At 50.5% G+C, this 19948-nt stretch overlaps 1 protein-coding gene across 1 annotated transcript in view; it reads right to left on the bottom strand.

Annotated features, from left to right (window-relative positions):
* Nucleotides 1-580: 580 nt before the first annotated feature.
* LOC140399735 (transmembrane protein 143-like) overlaps nt 581-19948 on the bottom strand; it is a 20243-nt gene continuing 875 nt past the window's right edge. Inside the window, exons 2-3 of the mRNA XM_072489247.1 lie at nt 3138-3610; nt 581-905 (exon numbers count right to left, since the gene is read on the bottom strand). Coding sequence (XP_072345348.1) covers nt 769-905; nt 3138-3610 — 610 coding nt within the window. The 3' untranslated portion in view covers nt 581-768. The remainder of the gene's footprint in view (nt 906-3137; nt 3611-19948) is intronic.

Raw genomic sequence — 19948 nt, 5'->3', positions numbered from 1 at the left:
AGGGGGGTGGGCTGGGCCTGGGAGGGGGGCTGGGCCTGGGAGGGGGGCTGGGCCTGGGAGGGGGGATGGGCTTGGGAGGGGGGCTGAGCTGGGGAGGGGGGGCTGGGCCTGGGAGGGGGGCTGAGCCTGGGAGGGGGGCTGAGCCTGGGAGGGGGGCTGGGCCTGGGAGGGGGATGGGCTTGGGAGGGGGGATGGGCTTGGGAGGGGGGCTGAGCTGGGGAGGGGGGGCTGGGCCTGGGAGGGGGGCTGAGCCTGGGAGGGGGGCTGAGCCGGGGAGAGGGGCTGGGCCTGGGAGGGGGGTGGGCTGGGCCTGGGTGGGGGGCTGGGCCTGGGAGGGGGGCTGGGCCTGGGAGGGGGGTGGGCTGGGCCTGGGAGGGGGGCTGGGCCTGGGAGGGGGGTGGGCTGGGCCTGGGAGGGGGGTGGGCTGGGCCTGGGAGGGGGTGGGCCTGGGAGGGGGGGTGGGCTGGGCCTGGGAGGGGGGCTGGGCCTGGGAGGGGGGTGGGCTGGGCCTGGGAGGGGGGCTGGGCCTGGGAGGGGGGGTGGGCTGGGCCTGGAAGGGGGGTGGGCTGGGCCTGGGAGGGGGTGGGCCTGGGAGGGGGGTTTGGGCCTGGTCCTCAGCACCACAGTTGGCGGTTCCTGTCTCTGTCACCAGATGTCCAGCGGTGGTGTATGGCAGGTCCTACACCAGCAGCTACCAACAGCCCCCTCTTCCCCCCCAAACCCCCGCCCCCTCTTCCCCCCCAAACCCCCGCCCCCAGCCCCTCTGTCTCAGCGCTGGCTCTGCCGCCTTTCGAAGCTGCAGAGATGCTCCAGGGCCCGGGCCCCGTTGAACAGGATGAGCAATCCGGAACATTCCTTCAGCCAGCCGGACACCTTGCTCGATAGCAGAGCGGCCATTTCCTCACCTGGAGGGGGGGGGGGAGGGGGAATGAGACACAACAGGGCAGTCAGGCAGTGAACTCCCAACCCGCCCATCCCCTCCAACACCCTTACACCCCCACCCCCAATACCTGGCTTTGTGTGTGCATGAATGTTGCAGCAGTGTTTTTAAAGAATCCGGTAATTAACGTTTTGGGAGCGAGAGGTGAAATCTTGGGCTAATACAGTTTTGTATGGATTAAGGGAGGTCCCCATAGAGTTAATTGGATTAAGGGACGTCCCTGTAGAGTTAATTGGATTAAGGGAGGTCCCTGTGGAGTTAATTGGATTAAGGGAGGTCCCTGTGGAGTTAATTGGATTAAGGGAGGGTGGGTGTGGGATTAATTGGATTAAGGGAGGGAGGGTGTGGGATTAATTGGATTAAGGGAGGGTGGGTGTGGGGTTAATTGGATTAATGGAGGTCCCTGTAGAGTTAATTGGATTAAGGGAGGGTGGGTGTGGGGTTAATTGGATTAAGGGAGGGTGGGAGTGGGGTTAATTGGATTAAGGGAGGTCCCTGTAGAGTTAATTTGATTAAGGGAGGGTGGATGTGGAGTTAATTGTATTAAGGGAGGGTGGGGTTAATTGGATTAAGGGCGGTCCCTGTAGAGTTAATTGGATTAAGGGAGGGTGGGGGTGGGGTTAATTCTATTAAGGGAGGGTGGCTGTGGGGTTAATTGTATTAAGGGAGGGAGGGTGGGTGTGGGTTAATTGGATTAAGGGAGATCCCTGTGGAGTTAATTGGATTAAGGGAGGGCCGGTGTGGAGTTAATTGGATTAAGGGAGTGTGGGTTTGGGGTTAATTGGATTAAGGGAGGGTGGGTGGGGGTTAATTGGATTAAGGGAGGGTGGGTGTGGGGTTAATAGGATTAAGGGATGGTGTGTGTGGAGTTAATTGGATTAAGGGGGGTTGGTGTGGGGTTAATTGGATTACAGGAGGTCCCTGTAGAGTTAATCGGATTAAGGGGGGGTCGGCGTGGAGTTAATTGGATTAAGGGAGGTCCCTGTAGAGTTAATTGTATTAAGCGAGGGTGGGTGTGGGGTTAATTGGATTAAGGGAGGGTGGTGTGGGGTTAATTGGATTAAGGGAGGTCCCTGTAGAGTTAATTGGATTAAGGGGAGGGTGGGTGTGGAGTTAATTGGATTAAGGGAGGGTGGGTGTGGAGTTAATTGGATTAATGGGGGGTGGGGTGGTGTTAATTGGATTAAGGGAGGTCCCTGTAGAGTTAATTGGATTAAGAGAGGGTGGGTGTGGGGTTAATTGGATTAAGGGAGAGTGGTTGCGGGGTTAATTTGATTAAGGGAGAGTGGGTGTGGAGTTAATTGGATTCAGGGGGGTGGGGGTGGTGTTAATTGGATTAAGGGAGGTCCCTGTAGAGTTAATTGGATTAAGGGAGGGTGGGTGTGGAGTTAAATGGATTAAGGGGGGTGGGCGTGGAGTTAATTGGATTAAGGGAGGGTGGGCGTGGAGTTAATTGGATTAAGGGAGATCCCTGTAGAGTTAAATGGATTAAGGGAGGGTGGGTGTGGAGTTAATTGGATTAAGGGAGGGTGGGCGTGGGGTTAATTGGATTAATGGAGGGTGGGTGTGGGGTTAATTGGATTAAGGGAGGGTGGGAGTGGGGTTAATTGGATTAAGGGAGGTCCCTGTAGAGTTAATTTGATTAAGGGAGGGTGGATGTGGAGTTAATTGTATTAAGGGAGGGTGGGGTTAATTGGATTAAGGGAGGGTGGGTGTGGGGTTAATTGGATTAAGGGCGGTCCCTGTAGAGTTAATTGGATTAAGGGAGGGTGGGGATGGGGTTAATTCTATTAAGTGAGGGTGGCTGTGGGGTTAATTGTATTAAGGGAGGGAGGGTGGGTGTGGGGTTAATTGGATTAAGGGAGATCCCTGTGGAGTTAATTAGATTAAGGGAGGGCCGGTGTGGAGTTAATTGGATTAAGGGAGGGTGGGTGTGGGGTTAATTGGATTAAGGGAGGGTGGGTGGGGGTTAATTGGATTAAGGGAGGGTGGTGTGGGGTTAATTGGATTAAGGGAGGTCCCTGTGGAGTTAATTGGATTAAGGGAGGGTTGGTGTGGAGTTAATTGGATTAAGGGAGGTCCCTGTGGAGTTAATTGGATTAAGGGAGGGTGGGTGTGGATTTAATGGATTAAGGGAGGTCCCTGTGGAGTTAATTGGATTAAGAGGGGGTCCCTGGATAGAGACAGTTTTACTCACTGTGATCATGCCTGGTGTCTGGCAGTTGGCACAGGAGGAGGCGGAAGGTGTGTGCCAGCATGATTTCTTTGATGTGCTCCTGTTGGGCCCTGCGCACCAGGCTGACCAGGAGCTCGCCGCTGTTGGACGTGCTCTTGTTGTACAGCATGTTGGCGTGTTCCAGGGCGTGCAGGTCACGTTTATGCTGGAAGAGGCGGTGCCGTCGGTGTGCCATTAGCATGCCAAAGAGCAGGAGCACCAGCAGGAAATCCACCTTCAGGCTGTAGTAGCCCAGCACGGTCATGTTGGCGAAGAGGGCCGACCCGCCCGACAGCAGGGTGAAGTAAAGGAACGTGCGGTCCGTCAGCGTGATGCGCATCTGCACCACCGGCAGCAGGTGTTCGAGGTTCTCCAGCGGGATGTCCTTGAAGCACTTCAAGACCAGCCGCGCGTTGGTCAGGCGCGCCGCCATCACTACCCGCTTGCAGTACCGCCTGCGGGGTGGGAGGGGAGGGGGGGGCGAGAGAGATGGAGAGTTTACGTTGAGTGAGCGAGCGCTGCCTGGTCGACTTGAGACATCTCCCCCTCCCCCCCCCCCCCGCCCTCAACCCCTCCCTGACCCCCACCCCCGCCACTGGGCGACCAAATTGACGGCACGCCCGGATTCAACCCGCCCGCTCAAAGTGGACGTCCCACCAGATTGTGCGAGCTGTGCCCATCCACGATGGATGGTGACAAATCAAATTTCTTTACCGGTCAGTCTGGCCTCAATAAAAGTCGAGATGGATTTGCAGGTACAGCATTAGTTATTTTATTTGGCTTGCAAGCCTGATTCATTTCCCAGAGGCATAGGACACTTCCAGTCTCCTACACCCCGGAAAGCGAATGAACAAAGAGACAAAGGGATTTCTGCAAATCAATTCAAATGGTATCAAGTTTCACATACACGATTCCCGTAGGTCATCCTATACCCCTCCTGACCTGGCCATACATCCTGATTGGCTCACTTCTCATCCCTTCCTCTGGCCCTTATTACCCAGCATCCTTTTCTCCTCCTTTGCTGGACACTCCTCTTCCTTTGCTTTGCCATGCGGTCTGAAACCCTTTGTCTGTGAACTCACCAGAATGAGACTGGCCTATCTCTACATGACAGTAACTAATATCTCGAAAGTAACTATTTTATATCACATTCGTCAATGGCAACATCAGTTTAAATGTGGTAGCCCTGTGGGCTCAAAATGGACGTCCCAACAGATGACACATGGCTGCCTTGTCCACTTGTTAGGCACGCGACAGCCTTCCGCTCTCAACATCGAGTTCAACAACTTCAGACCGCGAGCTCTATCCGCGTCATTCCTTTTCAATCGTGTTTTCTCTTCCCGATCCTCTCCCCCACATGGCCGTCGGTAACTTCTTTGGCCTTCTGAGAGTACGGGCTCTCGTGCTGGTAACACATCCCGCTCGCGTACCTTTGTGCCGCTATTAACACCTCCTCTAGACTTTAGCACTACCATTCCCAGTTCCTTCATCGTTTGCGTCCATGACGTCTTCCTCACACCTCTCTCCTCACGCTGGCTCCTGATTTTGCTCCACTCTCTTCCACAGTAGAAAATCCATCTCATTTTTACTCTTCAGCTCTGACGAAGCCTCTCGGGGACTCGAGGCATCAGCGAACCTCACATATTAAACAGTCCGAGCTGCTTCACGAGCGTGACAAGCCGTGTATGACAAGGCAGCCCTGAGCAAACCTCTGCAAAACGCACAGCAGCGGCCTCGGCAAAGCTCCTTCGACGGCACCTTCCAAACCTGTACACCGCTGCCCCAGGCAGGGTCGACGGCAGCAGGCATTTTGGTGGTTAGCACTGCTGCCTCACAGCTCCGGGGGTCCCGGGTTCGATTCCTGGCCTCGGGTCACTGCCTGCGCGGAGTCTGCACGTCCTCCCCGTGTCTGCGTGGGTTTCCTCCGGGCGCTCCGGTTTCCGCTCACAGTCCAAAGATGTGCAGGTTAGGTGGATTGGCTGTGTTAAATTGTCCCTTAGTGTCCAAAGATGTACATGGTAGGTGGATTGGCCGTGTTAAATTGTCCCTTAGTGTCCAAAGATGTGCAGGTTAGGTGGATTGGCCGTGTTAAATTGTCCCTTAGTGTCCAAAGATGTACATGGTAGGTGGATTGGCCGTGTTAAATTGTCCCTTAGTGTCCAAAGATGTACAGGTTAGGTGGATTGGCCGTGTTAAATTGTCCCTCAGTGTCCAAAGATGTGCAGGTTAGGTGGATTAGCCGTGTTAAATTGTCCCTTAGAGTCCAAAGATGTGCAGGTTAGGTGGATTGGCCGTGTTAAACTGCCCCTTAGTGTCCAAAGATGTACAGGTTAGGTGGATTGGCCGTGTTAAATTGTCCCTTTGTGTCCAAAGATGTACAGGTTAGGTGGATTGGCCGTGTTAAATTGTCCCTTAGTGTCCAAAGATGTACAGGTTAGGTGGATTGGCCCTGTTAAATTGTCCCTTAGAGTCCAAAGATGTACAGGTTAGGTGGATTAGCCGTGTTAAATTGTCCCTTAGTGTCCAAAGATGTACAGGTTAGGTGGATTGGCCATGCTAAATTGTCCCTTAGTATCCAAAGATGTGCAGGTTAGGTGGATTGGCCGTGTTAAATTGTCCATTAGTGTCCAAAGATGTACAGGTTAGGTGGATTGGCCGTGTTAAATTGTCCCTTAGTGTCCAAAGATGTGCAGGTTAGGGGGATTGGCCGTGTTAAATTGTCCCTTGGTGTCCAAAGATGTGCAGGTTAGGGGGATTGGCCGTGTTAAATTGTCCCTTAGTGTCCAAAGATGTACAGGTTAGGTGGATTGACCGTGTTAAATTGTCCCTCAGTGTCCAAAGATGTACAGGTTAGGTGGATTGGCCGTGTTAAATTGTCCCTTAGTGTCCAAAGATGTACAGGTTAGGTGGATTGGCCGTGTTAAATTGTCCCTTTGTGTCCAAAGATGTACAGGTTAGGTGGATTGGCCCTGTTAAATTGTCCCTTAGTGTCCAAAGATGTACAGGTTAGGTGGATTAGCCGTGTTAAATTGTCCCTTCGTGTCCAAAGATGTACAGGTTAGGTGGATTGTCTGTGTTAAATTGTCCCTTAGTTTCCAAAGATGTACAGGTTAGGTGGATTAGCCGTGATAAATTGTCCCTTAGTGTCCAAAGATGTACAGGTTAGGTGGATTGGCCGTGTTAAATTGTCCCTTAGTGTCCAAAGATGTACAGGTTAGGTGGATTGGCCGTGTTAAATTGTCCCTTAGTGTCCAACGATGTGCAGGTTAGGTGGATTGGCCGTGTTAAATTGTCCCTTAGTGTCCAAAGATGTACAGGTTAGGTGGATTGGCCGTGTTAAATTATCCCTTAGTGTCCAAAGATGTACAGGTTAGGTGGATTGGCCGTGTTAAATTGTCCCTTAGTGTCCAAAGATGTGCAGGTTAGGTGGATTGGCCGTGTTAAATTGTCCCTTAGTGTCCAAAGATGTGCAGGTTAGGTGGATTGGCCGTGTTAAATTGTCCCTTAGTGTCCAAAGATGTGCAGGTTAGGTGGATTGGCCGTGTTAAATTGTCCCTTAGTGTCCAAAGATGTGCAGGTCAGGTGGATTGGCCGTGTTAAATTGTCCCTTAGTGTCCAAAGATGTACAGGTTAGGTGGATTGGCCGTGTTAAATTGTCCCATAGTGTCCAAAGATGTGCAGGTTAGGTGGATTGGCCGTGTTAAATTGTCCCTTAGATTGTCCAGCAGAGGGCAGTAGAGCGGAGCTGCTGATTGGTGTTGCAGGGGAAATTTGCATATCTCCGTCGTGGTCACCCTAATTTGAAGGCAGTTTGTGGAGCTGTTGGCAAGTGACACTTAAACCCAAAACACTTCTTCAGTGTTTCCCTCCCTACCCCCTCCTCTAACAAAAAAAAACCCAACCGCTGTAAAGATCAAGAGGAAGGCTCGAGGGCAGGTAGAAGTAGAAAGAAGTTGAACCGTGACGTCACAGCCTGCAGGTAAGGGATTGTCTGGTGACTGGTAAGTAGTTTTCCTTTTATTTTCCCTCAGGTGTTATCGTGCAGGGCGCAGAGGTTGCTGAGTGAGTGCTTGCTGAGAAGGGGAGTGAATAATAGGTTAGCTCTTTCTTTCACTTTCTTTTTGTTATCTCGGGGGGATGACAGGGAAGGTAGTGCAATGTTCCTCCTGCAGAATGTTTGAGGTGAGGGACGCCGTCAGTGTCCCTGCTGATTTCATCTGTGGGAAGAGCACCCATCTCCAGCTCCTCAGACACCGCGTTAGGGAACTGGAGCTGGAGCTGGATGAACTTTGGATCATTCGGGAAGCAGAGGTGGTCATAGATAGAAGCTTCAGGGATGTAGTTACTCCGAAGAATAAAGATTGATGGGTGATGGTGAGAGGGGCTGGGAGGAAGCAGTCAGGACAGGGATCCCCTGTGGCCGTTCCCCTTAGTAACAAGTATACCGCTTTGGATACTGTTGGGGGGGGGGACTTACCAGGGGAAAGCCATGGGGTACAAGTCTCTGGCACAGAGTCTGTCCCTGTTGCTCAGAAGGGAAGGGGGAGAGGAGTAGAGCATTAGTCATTGGAGACTTCATAGTTAGGGGGATAGATATGAGATTCTGTGGGAACGAGAGAGACTCGCGGTTGGTGTGTTGCCTCCCAGGTGCCAGGGTGCGAGATGTCTCGGACCGTGTTTTCGGGATCCTAGAGGGGGAGCAGCCCCAAGTCGTGGTCCACATAGGTACCAACGACATAGGTAGGAAAAGGGATAGGGATGTAAGGCAGGAATTCAGGGAGCTAGGGTGGAAACTTAGATCGAGGACAGAGTTATTATCTCTGGGTTGTTACCCGTGCCACGTGATAGCGAGACGAGGAATAGGGAGCGAGAGGAGTTGAACGCGTGGCTACAGGGATGGTGCAGGAGGGAGGGTTTCAGATTTCTGGATAATTGGGGCTCATTCTGGGGTCGGTGGGACTTCTACAAACGGGACGGTCTACACCTGGACCAGAGGGGTACCAATATCCTGGGGGGGAAATTTGCTAATGCTCTTCGGGAGAGTTTAAACTAGTTCAGCAGGGGCTTGGGAACCTGAATTGTAGCTCCAGTATACAGGAGGTTGAGAGTAGTGAGGTCATGAGTAAGGTTTCAAAGTTGCAGGAGTGTACCGGCAGGCAGGAAGGTGGTTTAAAGTGTGTCTTCTTCAATGCCAGGAGCATCCGGAATAAGGTGGGTGAACTTGCGTCATGGGTTGGTAACTGGGACTTCGATGTTGTGGCCATTTCGGAGACATGGATAGAGCAGGGACAGGAATGGTTGTTGCAGTTGCCGGGGTTTAGATATTTCAATAAGCTCAGGGAAGGTGGTAAAAGAGGGGGAGGGGTGGCATTGTTAGTCAAGGACAGTATTACGGTGGCAGAAAGGACGTTTGATGACGACTCGTCAATTGAGGTAGTCTGGGCTGAGGTTAGAAACAGGAAAGGAGAGGTCACCCTGTTAGGGGTTTTCTATAGGCCTCCGAAAAGTTCCAGAGATGTAAAGGATTGCAAAGATGATTCTGGATAGGAGCGAAAGCAACAGGGTAGTTGTTATGGGGGACTTGAACTTTCCAAATATTGACTGGAAACGCTATAGTTCGAGTACTTTAGATGGGTCCGTTTTTGTCCAATGTGTGCAGGAGGGTTTCCTGACACAGTATGTAGATAGGCCAACGAGAGGCGAGGCTGTATTGGATTTGGTACTGGGTAATGAACCAGGACAGGTTTTAGATTTGGAGGTAGGTGAGCACTTTGGTGATAGTGACCACAATTCGATTACGTTTACTTTAGTGATGGAAAGGGATAGGTCTATACCGCAGGGCAAGAGTTATATCTGGGGGAAAGGCAATTATGATGCGATGAGGCAAGACTTAGGATGCATCGGATGGAGAGGAAAACTGCAGGGGATGGGCACAATGGAAATGTGGAGCTTGTTCAAGGAACAGCTACTGTGTGTCCTTGATAAGTATGTACCTGACAGGCAGGGAGGAAGTGGTCGAGCAAGGGAACCATGGTTTACTAAGGCAGTCAAAACACTTGTCAAGAGGAAGAAGGAAGGAGGCTTATGTAAAGGTGAGACATGAAGGTTCAGTAAGGGCGCCCGAGAGTTACAAGTTAGCTAGGAAGGACCTAAAGAGAGAGCTAAGAAGAGCCAGGAGGGGACATGAGAAGTCTTTGGAAGGTAGGATCAAGGATAACCCTAAAGCTTTCTATAGATATGTCAGGAATAAAAGAATGACTAGGGTAAGAGTAGGGCCAGTCAAGGACAGTAGTGGGAAGCTGTGCTTGGAGTCCAAGGAGATAGGAGAGGTGCTAAATGAATATTTTTCGTCAGTATTCACACAGGAAAAAGACAATGTTGTCGAGGAGAATAGAGATTCAGGCTACTAGACTAGAAGGGCTTGAGGTTCATAAGGAGGAGGTGTTAACAAGTCTGGAAAGGGTGAAAATAGATAAGTCCCCTGGGCCGGATGGGATTTATCCTAGGATTCTTTGGGAAGCTAGGGAGGAGATTGCTGAGCCTTTGGCTTTGATCATTAAGTCATCGTTGTCAACAGGAATAGTGCCAGAAGACTGGAGGATAGCAAATGTTGTCCCCTTGTTCAAGAAGGGGAGTAGAGACAACCCCGGTAACTATAGACCAGTGAGCCTAACTTCTGTTGTGGGCAAAATCTTGGAAAGGTTAATAAGAGATAGGGTGTATAATCATCTGGAAAGGAATAATTTGATTAGACACAGTCAACACGGTTTCTTGAAGGGTAGGTCGTGCCTCACAAACCTTATTGAGTTCTTTGAGAAGGTGACCAAACAGGTGGATGAGGGTAAAGCAGTTGATGTGGTGTATATGGATTTCAGTAAAGCGTTTGATAAGGTTCCCCACGGTGCATTTTACTGCAGAAAATACGGAAGCATGGGATTCAGGGAGATTTAGCAGTTTGGATCAGAAATTGGCTAGCTGGAAGAAGACAAGGGGTGGTGGTTGATGGGAAGTGTTCAGACTGGAGTCCAGTTACTAGTGGTGTACCACAAGGATCTGTTTTGGGGCCACTGCTGTTTGTCATTTTTATAAATGACCTGGAGGAGGGCGTAGAAGGATGGGTGAGTAAATTTGCAGATGACACTAAAGTCGGTGGAGTTGTGGACAGTGCGGAAGGATGTTACAAGTTACAGAGGGACATAGATAAGCTGCAGCGCTGGGCTGAGAGGTGGCAAATGGAGTTTAATGCAGAAAAGTGTGAGGTGATTGATTTCGGAAGGAATAACAGGAAGACAGCGTACTGGGCTAATGGTAAGATTCTTGGCAGTGTGGATGAGCAGAGAGATCTCGGTGTCCATGTACATAGATCCCTGAAAGTTGCCACTCAGGTTGAGAGGGTTGTTAAGAAGGCATACGGTGTGTTAGCTTTTATTGGTAGAGGGATTGAGTTTCGGAGCCATGAGGTCATGTTGCAGCTGTACAAAACTCTGGTGCGGCCGTGTTGAGAGTATTGCGTGCAATTCTGGTCACCGCATTATAGGAAGGATGTGGAAGCATTGGAAAGGGTGCAGAGGAGATTTACCAGAAAGTTGACTGGTATGGAGGGAAGATCTTATGAGGAAAGGCTGAGGGACTTGAGGCTGTTTTCGTTAGAGAGAAGAAGGTTAAGAGGTGACTTAAATGAGGCATACAAGATGATCAGAGGATTGGATAGGGTGGACAGTGAGAGCCTTTTTCCTCGGATGGTGATGTCTAGCACGAGGGGACATAGCTTTAAATTGAGGGGAGATAGATATAAGACAGACGTCAGAGGTAGGTTCTTTACTCAGAGAGTAGTAAGGGTGTGGAATGCCCTGCCTGCAACAGTAGTGGACTCGCCAACACTAAGGGTATTCAAATGGTCATTGGATAAACATATGGACAATAAGGGAATAGTGTAGTTGGGTGTTGGAGTAGTTTCACAGGTCGGCGCAACATCGAGGGCCGAAGGGCCTGTACTGCGTTGTAATGTTCTATGTTCTATCTGGTGTCCAAACTTGTACAGGTTAGGGGGATTGGCCATGTTAAATTGTCCCTTAGTGTCCAAAGATGTGCAGTTTCGGTGGATTGGCCGTGTTAAATTGTCCCTTCGTGTCCAAAGATGTGCAGGTCAGGTGGATTGGCCGTGTTAAATTGTCCTTTAGTGTCCAAACTTGTACAGGTTAGGTGGATTGGCCGTGTTAAATTGTCCCTTAGTGTCCAAAGATGTGCAGGTTAGGTGGATTGGCCGTGTTAAATTGTCCCTTAGTGTCCAAAGATGTGCAGGTTTGGTGGATTGGCCGTGTTAAATTGTCCCTTCGTGTCCAAAGATGTGCAGGTTAGGTGGATTGGCCGTGTTAAATTGTCCCTTAGTGTCCAAAGATGTACAGGTTAGGTGGATTGGCCGTTAAATTGTCCATTTGTTGTCAAAGATGTGCAGGTTAGGTGGATTGGCCGTGTTAAATTGTCCCTTAGTGTCCAAAGATGTGCAGGTTAGGTGGATTGGCCGTGTTAAATTGTCCCTTAGTGTCCAAAGATGTGCAGGTTAGGTGGATTGGCTGTGTTAAATTGTCCCTTAGTGTCCAAAGATGTACAGGTTAGGTGGATTGGCCGTGTTAAATTGTCCCTTCGTGTCCAAAGATGTGCAGGTTAGGTGGATTGGCCGTGTTAAATTGTCCCTTCGTGTCCAAAGATGTGCAGGTTAGGTGGATTGGCCGTGTTAAATTGTCCCTTCGTGTCCAAAGATGTGCAGGTTAGGTGAATTGGCCGTGTTAAATTGTCCCTTAGTGTCCAAAGATGTGCAGGTTAGGTGGATTGGCCGTGTTAAATTGTCCCTTAGTGTCCAAAGATGTGCAGGTTAGGTGGATTGGCCGTGTTAAATTGTCCCTTCGTGTCCAAAGATGTGCAGGTTAGGTGGATTGGCCGTGTTAAATTGTCCCTTAGTGTCCAAAGATGTGCAGGTTATGTGGATTGGCCGTGCTAAATTGTCCCTTAGTGTCCAAAGATGTGCAGGTTAGGTGGATTGGCCGTGTTAAATTGTCCCTTAGTGTCCAAAGATGTGCAGGTTAGGTGGATTGGCCGTGTTAAATTGTCCCTTAGTGTCCAAAGATGTGCAGGTTAGGTGGATTGGCCGTGTTAAATTGTCCCTTAGTGTCCAAAGATGTGCAGGTCAGGTGGATTAGCCGTGTTAAATTGTCCCTTAGTGTCCAAAGATGTACAGGTGAGATGGATTGGCCGTGTTAAATTGTCCCTTAGTGTCCAAAGATGTGCAGGTTAGGTGGATTGGCCGTGTTAAATTGTCCCTTAGTGTCCAAAGATGTACAGGTTAGGTGGATTGGCCGTGTTAAATTGTCCCTTAGTGTCCAAAGATGTGCAGGTTAGGTGGATTGGCCGTGTTAAATTGTCCCTTAGTGTCCAAAGATGTACAGGTTAGGTGGATTGGCCGTGTTAAATTGTCCCTTAGTGTCCAAAGATGTACAGGTTAGGTGGATTGGCCGTGTTAAATTGTCCCTTACTGTCCAAAGATGTGCAGGTTCGGTGGATTGGCCGTGTTAAATTGTCCCTTCGTGTCCAAAGATGTGCAGGTTAGGTGGATTGGGCGTGTTAAATTGTCCTTTAGTGTCCAAACTTGTACAGGTTAGGTGGATTGGCCGTGTTAAATTGTCCCTCAGTGTCCAAAGATGTGCAGGTTAGGTGGATTGGCCGTGTTAAATTGTCCCTTAGTTTTTAAAAAAAAATATTTTATTGAAAATTTTTGGTCAACCATCACAGTACATTGTGTATCCTTTACACAATAATATAACAGTATAAATAACAATGACCTGTTTTATAAACAAAGAATAAATAATATATAACAAAAACGAAAACTAAAACTAAATGGCAACTGCCTTGTCTCAGATAAACAGTCTTCAAAAATATGGTTTAACAGTCCAATATACAATTATTTATAGCAACGACCTATACATATTATACATATATATTAATAACGCTGAGACTCCTTCTGGTTCCTCCCCCCCCCACCCCCACCCCCGGGCCGCTGCTGCTGTCTTCTTCTTTTCCATTCCCTCTATCTTTCTGTGAGGTATTCGACGAACGGTTGCCACCGCCTGGTGAACCCTTGAGCCGATCCCCTTAGGACGAACTTAATCCGTTCCAGCTTTATAAACCCTGCCATGTCATTTATCCAGGTCTCCACACCCGGGGGCTTGGCTTTCTTCCACATTAACAATATCCTGCGCCGGGCTACTAGGGACGCAAAGGCCAAAACATCGGCCTCTTTCGCCTCCTGCACTCCCGGCTCTTGTGCAACCCCAAATATAGCCAACCCCCAGCTTGGTTCGACCTGGACCCCCACTACTTTCGAAAGCACCTTTGTCACCCCCACCCAGAACCCCTGTAGTGCCGGATATGACCAGAACATGTGGGTGTGATTCGCTGGGCTTCTCGAGCATCTCGCACACCTATCCTCTACCCCAAAAAATTTACTGAGCCGTGCTCCAGTCATATGCGCCCTGTGTAACACCTTAAATTGAATCAGGCTTAGCCTGGCACACGAGGACGATGAGTTTACCCTACTTAGGGCATCCGCCCACAGCCCCTCCTCAATCTCCTCCCCCAGTTCTTCTTCCCATTTCCCTTTCAGCTCATCTACCATAATCTCCCCCTCGTCCCTCATTTCCCTATATATATCTGACACCTTACCGTCCCCCACCCATGTCTTTGAGATCACTCTGTCCTGCACCTCATGCGTCGGGAGCTGCGGGAATTCCCTCACCTGTTGCCTCGCAAAAGCCCTCAGTTGCATATACCGGAATGCATTCCCTTGGGGCAACCCATATTTCTCGGTCAGCGCTCCCAGACTCGCAAACTTCCCATCCACAAACAGATCTTTCAGTTGCGTTACTCCTGCTCTTTGCCATATTCCAAATCCCCCATCCATTCTCCCCGGGGCAAACCTATGGTTATTTCTTATCGGGGACCCCACCAAGGCTCCCGTCTTTCCCCTATGCCGTCTCCACTGTCCCCAAATTTTCAAAGTCGCCACCACCGGGCTTGTGGTGTATTTCTTCGGTGAGAACGGCAATGGGGCTGTCACCATAGCTTGTAGGCTAGTCCCCCTACAGGACGCCCTCTCCAATCTCTTCCACGCCGCTCCCTCCTCTTCTCCCATCCACTTACTCACCATTGAGATATTGGCGGCCCAGTAGTACTCACTTAGGCTCGGTAGTGCCAGCCCCCCCTATCCCTACTACGCTGTAAGAATCCCTTCCTCACTCTCGGGGTCTTCCCGGCCCACATAAAACTCATGATACTCTTTTCGATCCTTTTGAAAAAAGCCTTCGTGATCACCACCGGGAGGCACTGAAACACAAAGAGGAATCTCGGGAGGACCACCATTTTAACCGCCTGCACCCTCCCTGCCAGTGACAGGGATACCATGTCCCATCTCTTGAAGTCCTCCTCCATTTGTTCCACCAATCGCGTTAAATTTAACCTATGCAATGTGCCCCAATTCTTGGCTATCTGGATCCCCAAGTAACGAAAGTCCCTTGTTACCTTCCTCAGCGGAAAGTCCTCTATTTCTCTGCTCTGCTCCCCTGGATGCACCACAAACAACTCACTTTTCCCCATGTTTAGTTTATATCCTGAGAATTCTCCAAACTCCCGAAGTGTCCGCATTATCTCTGGCATCCCCTCCGCCGGGTCCGCTACATATAACAACAAATCATCCGCATACAAAGATACCCGGTGTTCTTCTCCTCCTCTAAGTACTCCCCTCCACTTCTTGGAACCACTCAGCGCTATCGCCAGGGGCTCAATCGCCAGTGCAAACAGTAATGGGGACAGAGGGCATCCCTGCCTTGTCCCTCTATGGAGCCGAAAGTATGCAGATCCCCGTCCATTCGTGACCACACTCGCCACTGGGGCCCTATACAACAGCTGCACCCATCCAACATACTCATCTCCAAAACCAAATCTCCTCAGCACCTCCCACAGATAGTCCCACTCCACTCTATCAAATGCTTTCTCGGCATCCATCGCCACCACTATCTCCGCTTCCCCCTCTGGTGGGGGCATCATCATTACCCCTAGCAGCCTCCGTATATTCGTATTCAGCTGTCTCCCCTTCACAAACCCAGTTTGGTCCTCATGGACCACCCTCGGGACACAATCCTCTATCCTCATTGCCATTACCTTGGCCAAGACCTTGGCATCTACATTTAGGAGGGAAATAGGTCTATAGGACCCGCATTGTAGCGGGTCCTTTTCCTTCTTTAGGAGAAGCGATATCGTTGCCTCAGACAGTCGGGGGCAGTTGTCCCCTTTCCTTTGCCTCATTAAAGGTCCTCATCAGTAGCGGGGCGAGCAAGTCCACATATTTCCTGTAAAATTCAACTGGGAATCCATCCGGTCCCGGAGCCTTCCCCGCCTGCATGCTCCTAATTCCTTTCACTACTTCCTCTATTTCAATCTGTGCTCCCAGTCCCACCCTTTCCTGCTCTTCCACCTTGGGAAATTCCAGCCGGTCCAAGAAGCCCATCATTCTCTCCCTCCCATCCGGGGGCTGAGCTTCAGTTAATTTTTTATAAAATGCCTTGAACACTCCATTCACTCTCTCCGCTCCCCGCTCCATCTCTCCTTCCTCATCCCTCACTCCCCCTATTTCCCTCGCTGCTCCCCTTTTCCTCAATTGATGGGCCAGCAACCTGCTCGCCTTCTCCCCATATTCATACTGTACACCCTGTGCCTTCCTCCATTGTGCCTCTGCAGTGCCCGTAGTCAGCAAGTCAAATTCTACATGTAGCCTTTGCCTTTCCCTGTACAGTCCCTCCTCCGGTGCCTCCGCATATTGCCTGTCCACCCTCAGAAGTCCTTGCAGCAACCGCTCCCGTTCCCTACTCTCCTGCTTTCCTTTATGTGCCCTTATTGATATCAGCTCCCCTCTAACCACTGCCTTCAGCGCCTCCCAGACCACTCCCACCTGGACCTCCCCATTATCATTGAGTTCCAAGTACTTTTCAATACACCCCCTCACCCTTAGACACACACCCTCATCTGCCATTAGTCCCATGTCCATTCTCCAGGGTGGGCGCCCTCCTGTTTCCTCCCCTATCTCCAAGTCCACCCAGTGTGGGGCATGATCCGAAATGGCTATAGCCGTATACTCCGTTCCCCTCACCTTCGGGATCAACGCCCTTCCCAAAACAAAAAAGTCTATTCGCGAATAGACTTTGTGGACATAGGAGAAAAACGAGAACTCCTTACTCCTAGGTCTGCTAAATCTCCACGGGTCTACTCCTCCCATCTGCTCCATAAAATCTTTAAGCACCTTGGCTGCTGCCGGCCTCCTTCCAGTCCTGGACCTCGACCTGTCCAGCCCTGGTTCCAACACCGTATTGAAATCTCCCCCCATTACCAACTTTCCCACCTCTAGGTCCGGGATGCGTCCTAGCATACGCCTCATAAAATTGGCATCATCCCAGTTCGGGGCATATACGTTTACCAAAACCACCGTCTCTCCCTGTAGTTTGCCACTCACCATCACGTATCTGCCCCCGTTATCCGCCACTATAGTCTTTGCCTCGAACATTACCCGCTTCCCCACTAATATAGCCACCCCCCTGTTTTTCGCATCTAGCCCCGAATGGAACACCTGCCCTACCCATCCTTTGCGTAGCCTAACCTGGTCTATCAGTTTCAAGTGCGTTTCCTGTAACATAACCACGTCTGCCTTAAGTTTCTTAAGGTGTGCGAGTACCCGTGCCCTCTTTATCGGCCCGTTCAGCCCTCTCACGTTCCACGTGATCAGCCGGGTTGGGGGGCTTTTTACCCCCCCCCCCCCCCCCCTTGTCGATTAGCCATCCCCTTTTTCCAGCTCCTCACCCGGTTCCCACGCAGCTGTATCTCCCCCAGGCGGTGCCCCCCCCGCCCATCCCACCCCATGCCAGTTCCCCCCTCTCCCCAGCAGCAGCAGCCCAATAATTCCCCCCCCTCCCCCCCCCCCCCCGCTAGACCCCCCACTAGCGTAGTTACACCCCCCATGTTGCTCCCAGAAGTCAGCAAACTCTGGCCGACCTCGGCTTCCCCCCGTGACCTCGGCTCGCACCGTGCGACGCCCCCTCCTTCCTGCTTCTCTATTCCCGCCATGATTATCATAGCGCGGGAACCAAGCCCGCGCTTCTCCCTTGGCCCCGCCCCCAATGGCCAACGCCCCATCTCTTCCACCTCCTTTCCTCCCCCCACCACCTCCTGTGGAAGAGAGAAAAGTTACCCCATCGCAGGATTAATAACATAAAACTCCTCTTTCCCCCCTTTTTACCCCCCTCTTCGCCCCCCATACTCGCCCCACCACTTTGTTTCAAACGTTCTTTTTTAATAACCCGCTCATTCCAATTTTTCTTCCACGATAAAAGTCCACGCTTCATCCGCCGTCTCAAAGTAGTGGTGCCTCCCTTGATATGTGACCCACAGTCTTGCCGGTTGCAGCATTCCAAACTTTATCTTCTTTTGTGAAGCACCGCCTTGGCCCGATTAAGCTCGCCCTCCTTCTCGCCACCTCCGCACTCCAGTCTTGATATACGCGGATCACGTTCTCCCACTTACTGCTCCGAGTTTTCTTTGCCCATCTAAGGACCATTTCTCTCTCCTTAAAACGGAGGAATCTCACCACTATGGCTCTGGGAGCTTCTCCTGCTCTCGATCCTCGCACCATAACTCGGTACGCTCCCTCCACCTCCAACAGACCCGTCGGGGCCTCCGCTCCCATTAACGAGTGCAGCATCGTGCTCACATATGCCCCGACGTCCGCCCCCTCCACACCTTCAGGAAGACCAAGAATCCTTAGGTTGTTCCTCCTCGCGTTGTTCTCCAGCATCTCCAGCCTTTCCACACATCTTTTGTGTTGTGCCTCGTGCATCTCCGTCTTCACCACCACGCCCTGTATGTCATCCTCATTCTCGGCAGCCTTTTGCCTTCACGACCCGAAGCTCCCGCTCCTGGGTCTTTTGCTCCTCCTTTAGCCCTTCGATCGCCTGTAATATCGGGGCCAACAGCTCCTTCTTCATTTCCTTTTTGAGCTCTTCCACACAGCATTTCAAAAACTCGTGTTGTTCAGGGCCCCATGTTAACCTACCACCTTCCGACGCCATCTTGGTTTTTGCTTGCCTTCCTTGCCGCTGCTCCAAAGGATCCACCGCAATCCGGCCACTTTCCTCTCCTTTTTCCATCCGTATCCAGGGGGGATTCCCTTCTGGTTCACCGCACAGTGTTTTTAGCCGTTAAAATTGCCGTTGGGGCTCTTATTAAGAGCCCAAAAGTCCGTTCCACCGGGAGCTGCCGAAACGTGCGACTCAGCTGGTCATCGCCGCACCCGGAAGTCCAAATTGTCCCTTAGTGTCCATAGATGTACAGGTTAGAGGGATTGGCCGTGTTAAATTGTCCCTTAGTGACCAAAGATGTACAGGTTAGGTGGATTGGCCGTGTTAAATTGTCCCTTAGTATCCAAAGATGTACATGGTAGGTGGATTGGCCGTGTTAAATTGTCCCTTAGTGTCCAAAGATGCACAGGTTAGGTGGATTGGCCGTGTTAAATTGTCCCTTAGTATCCAAAGATGTACATGGTAGGTGGATTGGCCGTGTTAAATTGTCCCTTAGTGTCCAAAGATGCACAGGTTAGGGGGATTGGCCGTGTTAAATTGTCCCTTAGTGACCAAAGATGTACAGGTTAGGGGGATTGGCCGTGTTAAATTGTCCCTTAGTGTCCAAAGATGTGCAGGTTAGGTGGATTGGCCGTGTTAAATTGTCCCTTAGTGTCCAAAGATGCACAGGTTAGGTGGATTGGCCGTGTTAAATTGTCCCTTAGTATCCAAAGATTGTACATGGTAGGTGGATTGGCCGTGTTAAATTGTCCCTTAGTGTCCAAAGATGCACAGGTTAGGGGGATTGGCCGTGTTAAATTGTCCCTTAGTGACCAAAGATGTACAGGTTAGGTGGATTGGCCGTGTTAAATTGTCCCTTAGTGTCCAAAGATGCACAGGTTAGGGGGATTGGCCGTGTTAAATTGTCCCTTATTGTCCAAAGATGTTCAGGTTAGGGGGATTGGCCGTGTTAAATTGTCCCTTAGTGACCAAAGATGTACAGGTTAGGTGGATTGGCCGTGTTAAATTGTCCCTTAGTATCCAAAGATGTACATGGTAGGTGGATTGGCCGTGTTAAATTGTCCCTTAGTGTCCAAAGATACACAGGTTAGGTGGATTGGCCGTGTTAAATTGTCCCTTTGTGTCCAAAGATGTACAGGTTAGGTGGATTGGCCGTGTTAAATTGTCCCTTAGTGTCCAAAGATGTGCAGGTTAGGTGGATTGGTCGTGTTAAATTGTCCCTTCGTGTCCAAAGATGTGCAGGTTAGGTGGATTGGCCGTGCTAAATTGTACCTTAGTGTCCAAAAAATGTACAGGTTAGGTGGATTGGCCGTGTTAAATTGTCCCTTCGTGTCCAAAGATGTACAGGTTAGGTGGATTGGCCGTGTTAAATTGTCACTTAGTGTCCAAAGATGTACAGGTTAGGTGGATTGGCCGTGTTAAATTGTCCCTTATTGTCCAAAGATGTATGGGTTAGGTGGACTGGCCGTGTTAAATTGTCCCTTAGTGTCCAAAGATGTACAGGTTAGGTGGATTGGCCGTGTTAAATTGTCCCTTAGTGTCCAAAGATGTACAGGTTAGGTGGATGGGCCGTGTTAAATTGTCCCTTAGTGTCCAAAGATGTACAGGTTGGGTGGATTG

This window comes from Scyliorhinus torazame, chromosome 23, assembly GCF_047496885.1.
Source record: "Scyliorhinus torazame isolate Kashiwa2021f chromosome 23, sScyTor2.1, whole genome shotgun sequence".
Classification (NCBI taxonomy): Eukaryota; Metazoa; Chordata; class Chondrichthyes; order Carcharhiniformes; family Scyliorhinidae; genus Scyliorhinus; species Scyliorhinus torazame.
Note: the sequence above shows the minus strand (reverse complement) of the source record. Positions and strands in the feature narration are given on the sequence as shown.